Raw genomic sequence first — 11937 nt, 5'->3', positions numbered from 1 at the left:
TCGTAATGACGTAATTTTTGGGGGTCTCGTGTAGTTTCGTACCTAACGCACTTCTAGTAGGCGTAGCATAACGATTTTTTAACATGCCAATCCTGACCCTCACCTGACTACCCCATCCAAAAAGTTACGTCACAATCACGTCTTAGGGCTTGCCAAATACTCGTACGATCGCCCGAAATGGCATCGGCGTCGACGATAAAGAACTGACGGGTCTCATGTAGTTTCTTACCTAACATACTGCTCTATGACGTGATTGTGACGTCGTGGTGACGTAATTTTTGGATGGGGTAGTCAGGTGAGGGTTAGGATTGGCATGTTAAAAAATTGTTATGCTACGCCAACTAGAAGTAAGTTAGGTACGAAACTACACGAGACCCTTTATAACTATCCTATATCATATTATCAATGTAGGTCTACTGTTCATAATACTTTTTACTAATATTTTATTTATGTTCTTTTTCATTATCAAAACAAATAAATGGATAATTCAGATACGAAGTTAATTCGATGTCGTCTTCCAGTGAAGGAATCACTGCAGAAAAAATTTCTTGTCCTTCCAAAGAGTGTAAAAAGACTTTCAAAAATGCAACTGCTCTTGAGTTCCATATTCAAGTCATGCATAATATGTGTAATAATAACAATACAAAGGTAAGTTTGTATTCCGTATTCCTTAGTGACTTGCTAGGCTTACTATTTTTTAATTAATGGTTGCAATCTGAAAGTTTGACTTATTTACCCGTCAGGCAGTAGGCTACACAATATTGCAATGTACAGATGTCGGCCCATTGTACTGTTATAGACAACCATACAATTTTTTCAGAAATTGCAGCGTACGCATGTTCGCATTTCATATTTCTTTTCCATATTTATACAACGTGAACCAGCCTATAATAACATCTCGCCTGTTTATTATGCGTTTTTTTCAGAATTGACTTGTTTAACAGTTTAATGGAACAATCTCTGATTACCCTGCGTTGGTTTGCAGGTTGATTATAGGCTAGAGCGAGGCTACTCAACTATTTTCACCTAAGGTCCATACACAAAACTTAAAAAAGACCGAAATATATTCGAAACTTCTTTTAACTATGCAAACAAAACTTCAAATGCATCATTTGACAAAATACAACGAATCTCAATATCATGCAGCGCCGACTTTGCTGAAGAGATGTGAAATATTCGGCCGGGTATAGGACCCATAAGAAATTTGATAAAATATATATATTTAAAAGCGTTATACACCTCAATGGTTCTACCAACTTTAATCACCTTTAAAACTGAAAATTCAGCATAGCTGCGGGAGGAGGTGATTTTTTCCAAGCAACATTTAAATAAATCATGATGTCCGCAATACTTTTAGCGCAACCATTCATACATAAGTCGACTTCGTGTTCAATGACAAAGTTATTTGTCTGTCGGTTGAAGGAGAAATAATATTTCTTTGTTACTGTTTACCACCATACCTAAAATCTGTGAAAAATGAGTATGAGTGGTCGCTAAAACTTCAGTTTTTGCGCCAGTAATCAGTATTTATTTTCTTCACCATAAAGAAAATACACTTGAACAGAAACTTGAATGTGGCATTTTAGGGTGAAAGGTGGCGCGAGAAACCAGTACTGGTTTAAGGAGCTGTGACACCCATGATAAAGTCTAACATATATATCATGAGAAACCGCCACCATTGACATCTTGCTGAAATGCTAGGGAAGTAAACAAGTGAGTCGATGCTCAGAGAGACATATATTGCTATGATGTCACAAATTTGTTTTATTTGTGTTTTTAATGCATTACCTCACAAATGTGAAATAAAAAAAAGGTGCTTTCAAAATAAAGAAGCATCTGCGGTCCAAATTCAATACCCGAAAGCTCACATGTTTTTTTTTCAAATTGTGAACTGATCAAGTTCACACGTAACAGTTATACATTGTGAAAATTCTTATAATTGTAGTAGTTTTCCTCTTGTGATTGTTTGTCTGAAAATTGAATTGTTGCGTCATAACTATAAGTACAAGTCATAAGTACAACTGCTGCTTTTTAATGTGGCTGTTAGCAGTGATGGGATTGATCCGGTTCGCTGGAACCTGGAGTTACATCCTGTTCTTGCAACTACTTTAATCTCAAGAATAGGTTGTTAGATAGTTTGGTTTTAAAGAATCAGTTTATTTGCTAAAAAAATATGACTTTTTGTAACACAACCGGCTGAAAAATATGACTTTTGTGAGGGAACCAGCTGACAAAAAATTTCAATCCCACCACTGCCTATAACGTTACACTATCACAGATCCTCAGTGAGGACAAATGATACTGAATTGCAATTTGAGTCATGAAAAGTTGTGAAAAGTACTGTAATAGTGCCCATTTCGCCTTAGTCAGATAGAAAGAAATTTAGCAGTCAAACAAACTCGAAGAGAAAGCAAATTTATCTGTTTCCCTGCCAATCTGGTTTGACTTTGTCTGTGACTTCACCTGCTCCCATTTATGTGCATTTTTCTCTTAATTTTGTGTACCATACTCAGGTTATAAACGCAAGCAAATATGGAGGAAAGGAAGGCAAAGCCAGAAAATACTTTTGTCCGAATGTGAATTGTACCCACAGATCACAAGACAAGGATTTATTGCCTTTCAAAACATATCAAGCTTTGAGACAAGTATGATCAACTTTTTATCTAAATGGCAACACTATGAGCAGTCCTATAAGCAAAGGCATATTCTTTAGAATATTTACAATGTTCCATATTAACATTTTTACCTGAATTTTGTTGGTCTGAACGGAATTTGGTGAATGTGAAAGAATATCGCAACGCAATCAATTAGTGCCAAATGAATTATTATCAATAATGGCAGCAATCATGCAATTTTACATTTTGTTTCGGGTGTTCAAGGTATCAGATGTGCGAGCTGTAGAATGATAAATCTAAAAAAATCTTATTCAAAAACGTCAAAGTTTGAAATTCATCTTAGTCATTTTTGTACTTTGAATATATGGTATATTCATTGATCATTGATACATCATCTTAATTTATCACTAGTTTTCCTAAAGAAACTGAAAATATTATATTACAAATTTGAATTTCTACAGAATGTTTGTATATCCCTGATACTAATTGTCTTACTCTTAAACATTTCATATCACTGACTTATATCTTTCAGCACTACTTCACCCACCATGCAGAAAAAAATCTACCATGCACAAAATGCCATAAAAAATTTGCTGAAGCAAGTTTGAGGGATAAACATGAAAGAAATTGTAACATCAAATTTGTATGTTCTTGTGGTATTGCTTATCGAGGAAAAAGAGGATTTATGTCTCATCTGAGTTTATCTAAGCATGAATGTCCGAGCGCTTTAAAGTAAGTTATTATATGAACATTGCAAGTACTCCGACATTTTGAATTAAAATTAAACATCAGCTCAGCAATTGAGAATTGGGTAGTGAACTAGTGATACATGAACAGTTATTAAAACCTATGGTTTGGTTAAGAAATTCAAAGCGCGCCACAATTGCAATTAGCATATAAAGCACAAAAAGCCAACATAAAACAGATTCAAGTGACTAGAGAGAGATGATCCAGGGTCTATTGCATGCGATCTGCTTGAAAAAATTAAACACGTTTACTTGTATAACTAATATCAGCATTTATTGGTTTATGTATCATTTTCAGGGAATATTTCATGCCTAAAAAACTGAAACGAATACAACAAAAATCAAACACTGTGTTATTTAAAAAGAGAGAAGAAAAGGGCCCAGTCCCAATTCTGCCGAAAGGAGGTTTCCGTCCTATGCCTTCATCAATGAATAATTCTTTCAATCATGTGTCACAAGGAGAATACACTGGGATCAAGAAAATTTCCATAAAGAAATCAAGTTCGAAAATTCTACCCAAAATTGATTGTCTGAAGTATTATGTGATAAATTCCATTCATCCATCTGTTGTTGTGCCTCCAGTATGTGTGCCAAATACTTCAAGCAATGTTACTTGCATTAGTGGTCTTGAAGCGAGTGGTGTTGCCTTTGATACGGTTTCAACAGCTCTTGTTTCTTCTGGAATTAATTGTCGTGATGCTAATAATAGATATCCCAGTCAGGTGGATCATGCTTCCCAGTCAAATGCACACAATACGAAATCAGCCCTGACAAGTTTAACAGTTCAACAACATGTTGCTCACGATTCATCTTGTCAAACTGAGGAATTTATGGCTTGGCTTGATACAGAATCAGCAAAATGTAGCAGTGTTGAGCCTGTGAGCTCACACATATCCACTCAAACATTGCAAGATTGTTCTGAAATGCTGGTTACAAATCCTGGGGATGAGGATCATCTCAATGTATTATCAAATATGACACAAACAGAAACACAAACAGATGATGATTGGCTTTCCATTTTGCTGCAAGAGCCAGAAATGATTTCGGCAGAAACTTTGAATGCGGAATGTCAAACTCTGTCGAATCCATTACAAATTAGTAATTTTAATGATAATTCTAATAATAATTGCGGTCAACCACAGCAGCATGGACAGAAAACTTCCAGTGGAGCAGAAGCTTTGTATGTTTTTGATACCATTTTGGATGATGCCTGCAATATGCAGACTCAAACTAGTTTTATTGATGTGATGGCGGACGGTGCAACACAAACTGGCCTGCGAGCAATGAGCTTGATCAGCGACAATGCATCCGTCATGTTGGATTTTTGTAATGATAATGAAACCCAAACAGATGCCACTAAAACTTGCTCAGTGGTAAATAGTGCACATACTCAGACAATTTTTCAGTGTGAATCTGTTTTATTTTCTGATCTACTCAACATGGAAACACAAACTGACTTCTGCTTTTCCAACAATTTGGAACTGGTAGCAGCTGAAACACAGACTTTTGCAAAAGTTTAAATGCTTTTCAATAGATTATTCAAAAGTTTGAATGCGAAAAGTATATTGCCATCTCGTCTCACTAATTACTAAATTATACCATTTAGGACAGGATTCACATATTAGTTCACATATTAAATATTTTACATTACAAAAAAAATGGTGCTCCAGAAGCATGTGTACCAATATGAAAGTAACTAATTTTGTTCGCCTACTTTATATCAAGTTGTGTAAATGGACTAAATTCTATCGGTAGGGGGATATTCACTTGTGTAACACAGACAATTCCCGAACTTTTAATAGAACAAAAATAAGGAGAATCGAAACCTAACCTGGTACACATACTACGAGTATCGAAAAAACAGCCCACATAGTAAAAGCAGTTATGGAAATACTTTATTTTACAGAAAAATTAATTCACATAGTAAATAGCAGACGAAGGAAACATTTTGCATTGCAGAAAAAATAGCTCACATAGTTAATAGCAGTCATGAAATATTTCTCACTATTGATTACAAAAGTATAATTGCATCCAAATCAACAGTATCTATACGACTATATAAAGGATCGTTGAAATAAAATAATATGCAAGAATCATATTGATAACAAAATGTATTCTAATCAATTTTAATATATCTAAAACAAAATCTTCATAAAAATTTTTTGTAAATTTACAATACATGAAAATATGTGAAACAAACTAAGGTTCGCCATTACATAATACACACATTTCATTCCCTGCTTTTCTTCCAATTTCTGGCTTTTGTTTTCAATGGCAAGATATCCCAGAGTAATTTATAGTTAAAATCAGTATTTTTAATAAGTAAACGAATAGCTCGCAGAGCCATGTGATTCATATGGAGCACAGAGCTAAGACTGAGAGAGGCCGTGGTTCGCCATATATTTAGGCCTTCTTTTCGGCTTTCCTCTCCCCTTGGATAAATATGTAAATCCCATGTTATATCAATTAATAAATACATAAATAACCGCACTCCTCTCGGCGACTGGTTCATATTCTGTTCTGTAGATACGTTTTCTCTCCGATAGATATGCATTCCCAATAAGCATATGCTCTTAGTTGTATGCTTTCAGCGTACCATACTTCGAAACCAAAAATCAAATATGTATTGAAGAATTAAAGACCTCGAGTCAAGTTAATACGGCCAATTTCGCACCCGACTCGACTGAAGCAAGGGATTTTGGCAGCGAGCAATGCGTTTTCTTAATATGCAACGAACCATTTAGCTGGACGACGTAAAAATGCAGGGAACAATGCCACAATGAGCAAATCTTTGCAAGTTTCCACTCATTGTATATATGCTCATTGTATCAACTTACATCCGAGTGCGCAGGCAAGAACTTAACGATACAGAACCACGTAATTAACCCGGTGCATTTTGTTATCTAACGTTACCAAATCAAATTTTGCTTTGTTTTCCGGCCAGATTTTTTGGCCATGTAATTACGATGGAAATCTGACCGTGCGCGAGCTATGTGCGTGATGACGTCGGCAGTCGTAAGTGGTCTGACCAAGTGTGCAGTTTGCCATAGATGTCTGCCGCCGGTGCGATCTTGCTTGTGACCGTTTTTTACACTTGTTGTGAAATTTTTGCAAGCAACCCCCATACTTTACTGACATATTCGAATCAACTCTGTCTAAATTTGCAAATAAACATTTTTGATACTAGGAGATTTTAATATAAATTTACTTTTAACGTCAAGTAATATCCAAACTGAAAATTATGTCAATATGCCTAAATCCACAATGTTATTTCCTTAATAAACAAGCCTACGAGAGTTAGTGATACATCGGCAACTCTTATTGACCATATATATACTAACATGACAAACTTACAACTTAATTCTTATGTTATACTGTCGGATATCTCTAGCCACTTCCCAATTATGAACTGTGTTAGTCGCATGAAACCAACTTACTCAAATCACTGCATACTGTTAAGGGATATGTCATCTTTTTCGACCGACTCCTTCCATGAGAAGGAACAGTGCATTAATAACCAGTTTGCCAGATACAACTGAATGCACAAAACTTTGATATTGTTTTTGATGAATTTGTGAGGTCACTTGTTGGCTTGATCGACCGCCATGCCCCTCTACGTCCACATTTGATTGCAACTGATTTTAACAAATACTCTCCCAAATTTTCAGATTAAATGAACAGTTATAAGTCTTATTTTCCTGAGTTTGTCCACTGCAAATGAACGGATAATAGAAATATCAAATCTGAAAGTTAGAAATGCAATAGGGCCTGATAACATTCCAGCACTCCTTCTTAAATTAGTTTCTGATCTCATTGCAATTTGTTTGGCAGAATTTTTTAATTGCTTCCTCTCATTGGGCATCTTTCTATCATCTCTCAAAGTTGCTAGGGAAATCCCACTCTTTAAATCTGGCGATAAAAGAAAATATCCAATTTTAGACCTATATCAGTCCTTTCAGCGATTGATAAAATATTTGAGCGCATGATTCATAAAAAACGATAAATCTCAATTTGCATGCCATTTTAGATACAATCTAATATATTTTTGATAAACTAGTAAGTAAAGAGTTTATTAGTGCAACTTTTCTAGATCTAAAGAAGGCTTTTGATTCCGTAAATCATAACATTCTGGTTTACAAGTAGAGACATTACGATATTAGGGGTATAGCAAATAAACTCTTTTCTAGCTATTTAAGCGGCAGACCACAGTATGTTCAAGTAGGAACATATTGTTCACTTCCCTTACCAGTGGCAGTGACACACGAAGTTCCTCAGGGCAGCTGTTTGGGCCCGTTACTATTTTTTTTTTCAGTTTTCATTGATGACATTACCTAATGTTCTTCGGTATTTTCCAAATTGTTTGCCGATGACACTAATCTCGTTGACAGTGACAAATCTCATTCCAGTCTCCAATTATGGGCGAACACTGAAATTTCAAAAGTAGCAAATTGGATGAGGGCCAACAAAATAACAATAAACTTTTCTAGATCTAAAGGAGGCCTTCGATTCCGTAAATCATAACATTCTGGCTTACAAGTTGAGACATTACGATATTAGGGGTATAGCAAATAAACTCATTTCTAGCTATTTAGACGACAGACCACAGTATGTTCAAGTAGGAACATATTGTTCACTTCCTATACCAGTGACACACGGAGTTCCTCAGGACAGCTGTTTGGGCCCGTTACTATTTTAAGTTTTCATTAATTACATAACCCAATGTTGCCCGCTAGTTTCCAAATTGTTTGCCGATGACACTAATCTCCTTGACAGTGACAAATCTCATTCCGGTATCCAATTATGGGTGAACACTGAAATTTCAAAAGTAGCAAATTGGATAAGGGCCAACAAATTAACAATAAACATTGAAAAATGTTAATACCGCCTTATAGAAGCAACTCTCAAAATGATCTGTCCATAAGAATTGATGGTACGATATTTGAAAACGTCAACTCCTATAAATATCTTGGTATATATAGATAACAAAATGAAATGCGATATTCAAATAGCCAATCTGGCTGTTAAATTATCTGAGTCAGTTGGAATATTTTATAAGCTTCGACATTTTACATTCCCAACCATTTTACGTATGATCTACTACTCTTTATTTCATTCCCATATTGAATATGGCACAGTGGCATGGGGTTCAGCGGATAAGAACTTATTGCGTCGCGTCGAAATTTTACAGAGCGGAGCAATCCGCACTATTTTTTAAATCTTTGGCTACCGCACTCATCTTAGTCCTATTTACCATAGCCTTCATATAATTAAAATTGTAGATGCATATAAAATCAAAGTGTTGAAATTAATGCACCAACACCAAAACAAAAAACTCCCTCCGGCATTCACAAACTATTTCTCGAAGCAGAGTGATATGCAATCATATGGTACACAGTCCTCTGCCAGATGCACTTATTACGTTACTCGATTTTCCAACAAACTTACCCAAAACTCAATCAAATTTGTTGGTGCCCAACTATGGAATTCGCTTCCTGAGATTACTCGAACGATTACTCTATAATTTGTACAAAAAATCCATTAAAACTGTATATCTTGATTCTTACCAGTAGTCTAAAGAGACATCCATGTGACGTGTCTGGAATTTCATTTTCCATACACTTTATCTGTTTATTTTATGGACTTCCATTATATGACTGCAGCCACATTCAGAAATGCCGTACATCATTTACTTTGCTGTTTCATGCTCACCATGTGACATTAGCAAATGCATAAATGTTTTTTTATTCCAAGTATTTTATTGAGCCAATAGTTTAATTGTCTGTCGACGCTTTCATAACATGTAACGACCCTCGTTGCTAGCTGCAGCGTCACTTCTTATGGTTAGTCACATCAGTCAGCAAAAATTTTGCTGTGCTTGCACTCATCGAGGTATATACTGTTCACTAGACCGCTTCATTCGTGCTGTTGTCGTCGGCTTCGTTGTTTGGAAGAGCGCAATGGAAGGTAGCCTATGCTTTTGTTGAAAAAATCGGAGTAAAGTCTTCGGTGTGGAAGTATTTCAGTGTACAAACACCTTTAGAAAAGGATTTCTCCACCTGTAAATTGTGCAGCAGAAAGCTTCCAACTAAAGGGGGTACGACATCATCTCTGCTCAGTCACCACCTTCGGGAAATTGAATGCTTGAAAGAAAATACTAAACCAAAAACGCATCTTAACGTACGAAGCTGCTTTGAAAAAATGTGCCGAATAATCAAAATCAAGCGACCTCTGTAGCATAACAGAAGCAATAACGCTTTGTCTTACATATATTTACGGTCTAACTAAAGACGTTATGCCAAGCTACAGTGTTTAGAAAGAGGGATTTCGCGAGCTGTTGGAAATATCAGACAAACGGTACCGTTTACCAAGCTGGAACTATTTTATAGGAACAGCCATACCAGCTTTGTATGAGAAGGCCAGAATAAATGTAGAACGTTAAGTCACGGAAGCTGCTCACGTTTGTCCAATTAGCCTGTCAGTGCATTACATTAACGAAAATTAGGAGATAGATTCATACCGTTTGAAACGCACTTCATACCGGACCACACTGGATCAAATATTGCAGACACGCTGGAGTGTATGCTTCAATCTTAGGAGTTACAGACAGAAAAATAACATCATCGCGGTAACAATAGACAACGGGACGAATGTGAAATCGGCATGCAGCCTTATTGGATTGACCCGCATTTCTTGCTTTGGCAACAATTCAAACCTCGCAATGACAAACTCGCTGAAAGATTTTCACGTCACTCGAACAATTTCTGTATCGAAAGGACTGGTGGGTGGTGGCATGGTTTTCTCACAGTTTCAAAAAAGCGGGATCTTGAAATTGCCAAGAAGCGGTTCAATCTTCCGAGCCGCATGGTCGTAGTAAACTGTCGGACCAGGTGGAGGTTGCTATTTGACAAGATCGAAAGAATTTTGAAACAACTGGAAGCGATCTATTTGAAGAATGTAAAAATCTAAACGATGACTCATTGAATGGCGATAGCTTGAAAACGACAGGTGTATGGGAAACAGGAGTATTCGAAATTCAATGCATTTACTTAAAGTCTTAAAAATAGATATTTTAGATAAATTATATGCCTTTCTGACAAACAGACACAAATTGCTCGTACAATGTAGAACCAAACTTCTATAGGGGGTGCGTTAGAACGGGTCAACTATACATACATAATCAAAATAAATCAACTCTGTTCTGCACTGTTTTCCATGGAATGATCACGAGTTTATATCAGTAATCTTCATTAAATAACCCAACATGACGCACCCTAACCTGGTGCACATACTGTGTTCAGGTTGTGCGCCATCTTGGTGCATATATTTCTGGAGCTCCAAAATTTCTTTGATTTTGCTTATGGGTGTGCTCATATTGCGTCTGTTAGGTTATTCAAAGATGTTGAAGATTACTGATATAAACTCATGATCATTCCCTACTACTGTATACTGTTTCCCATCAAATTGTTTAAAATTTCACGAACGCTAATAAATAATGAAAGAAAAATGTTTCCCTCTCCTCTGCGCTGTTTCCGTCTCTTCTGCGCTCTATTTAGTAAGGAGTAAGACCGCTTAATTTGAGGAAGTTTTGGAGAGTTGGCGCTTACAAACTGGTTTATATGTTCAAATCCATCATTTTTATTAAAAATTATCAACTACGTTCCGATTTCAGATACTCATAGCTAATTTTAGACTAGTCTATCGCAGCGACTGCAGGGCTAATTTTTGACTTTTGTAACTAAACTGAAGATTCTCAAAAGTCATAATGACAATTAAAATTATTTGATTTATAACTATTTTTGGGAAACACAACTGAAAATTGATAAATAACACATAGAGCCATGAAAACGAGGCAATGTTTACAACCATGCTTGGATATCTAACTGCCCGAGCGAAACAAGTGCTGGGCGTCGATATTAATTGTTACGTAATTGTTTACTTATTGATCATTGTTACGGAAATAAATAAGGAATCCGTAATTTGGCGAAACACCCATTGCTAACAAAGGGCCCATGTGGAAAGGTTCAATTTTATGCCAGCTGTAGTATCTCATACCGGTTTCTTCAATTCGGAGCATACATCTTTCGCGCAATCTTGGATTGCACCATTTCCTGAATCTTTGTCGTGTGTTTTTATGTGGATTACCATGTATGTTTGATTTTTACTTTCCGATAATCTAAATAACATCTATTCATCTTCTTTAAAAATTATTTCTCACGCCAATGACGTGGTTTAATCTCATTGCTCACACCGCTCAATATAAAAGATAATATATATGACATGGTGTGGAGAGAGGGTCTGTTATATAAACTATTCAAAATTGAAGTGCGTGGCAGTATTCATCAATGGATTAGATTATTTCTCACAACACGCTCATTTCAAGTCCGAGTATATTCGTCGATGTCGGCTACAAAACGATATTCCCTAAGACAGTGTTCTCAGCCCAATTCTGTTTTCCGTTATGATCAATGACTTGCCACAAAATGTCCCTTCATTGGTGAAACTTTTTGCTGATGATGGAGCTTTCTGGGAGACCGGATTGCATATCCCGGAAATAGTACCAAAAGTTCGATCTCACT

At 36.2% G+C, this 11937-nt stretch overlaps 2 protein-coding genes across 4 annotated transcripts; one reads left to right on the top strand and one right to left on the bottom strand.

Annotated features, from left to right (window-relative positions):
• The first annotated feature begins 443 nt into the window (after positions 1–443).
• LOC120335588 (uncharacterized) lies at positions 444–5613 on the top strand. Its single transcript, XM_039403124.2, has 4 exons — positions 444–648; positions 2514–2645; positions 3148–3347; positions 3660–5613. Exons 1-4 carry the CDS (start codon positions 508–510, stop codon positions 4879–4881), a joined length of 1695 nt encoding a protein of 564 aa, XP_039259058.2. The 5' UTR covers positions 444–507; the 3' UTR covers positions 4882–5613.
• A 940-nt stretch (positions 5614–6553) lies between these two features.
• Positions 6554–11643, bottom strand: LOC120336478 (uncharacterized). Of its 3 annotated transcripts, none has more exons than XR_005568810.2 (4): positions 8926–11643; positions 8005–8172; positions 7608–7787; positions 6554–7270 (listed from the first exon to the last, which is right to left on the bottom strand). XR_005568810.2 is itself a non-coding variant. In XM_078110148.1 (4 exons), exons 3-4 carry the CDS (start codon positions 7760–7762, stop codon positions 7026–7028), a joined length of 315 nt encoding a protein of 104 aa, XP_077966274.1. In that variant the 5' UTR covers positions 7763–7787; positions 8005–8172; positions 8926–11643; the 3' UTR covers positions 6554–7025. The 3 variants fall into 3 exon arrangements, 2 of the variants coding, with proteins under 2 accessions (XP_077966274.1, XP_077966275.1); XM_078110148.1 differs by having other exon boundaries at positions 7693–7787; XM_078110149.1 differs by lacking the exon at positions 8005–8172 and having other exon boundaries at positions 7693–7787.
• Between the last annotated feature and the right edge of the window lie 294 nt (positions 11644–11937).

This window comes from Styela clava, chromosome 2 (assembly GCF_964204865.1).
Source record: "Styela clava chromosome 2, kaStyClav1.hap1.2, whole genome shotgun sequence".
Taxonomy (NCBI): domain Eukaryota; kingdom Metazoa; phylum Chordata; class Ascidiacea; order Stolidobranchia; family Styelidae; genus Styela; species Styela clava.
This window is presented reverse-complemented; position numbering and strand designations above follow the sequence as displayed.

What these genes read in the sequence shown, in the direction of transcription:
- LOC120336478 (XM_078110148.1), bottom strand. Translation starts at nt 7,762, where the DNA reads ATGAGATTTGTCACTGTCAACGAGATTAGTGTCATCGGCAAACAATTT. An exon ending in AAAATACCGAAGAACATTAG is followed by an intron (nt 7,271 to 7,692) that starts GTAATGTCATCA and finishes TTTTATCGCCAG; the next exon opens with ATTTAAAGAGTGGGATTTCC.
- LOC120335588 (XM_039403124.2), top strand. Translation starts at nt 508, where the DNA reads ATGTCGTCTTCCAGTGAAGGAATCACTGCAGAAAAAATTTCTTGTCCT. An exon ending in GTAATAATAACAATACAAAG is followed by an intron (nt 649 to 2,513) that starts GTAAGTTTGTAT and finishes TACCATACTCAG; the next exon opens with GTTATAAACGCAAGCAAATA. An exon ending in GAATGTCCGAGCGCTTTAAA is followed by an intron (nt 3,348 to 3,659) that starts GTAAGTTATTAT and finishes TATCATTTTCAG; the next exon opens with GGAATATTTCATGCCTAAAA.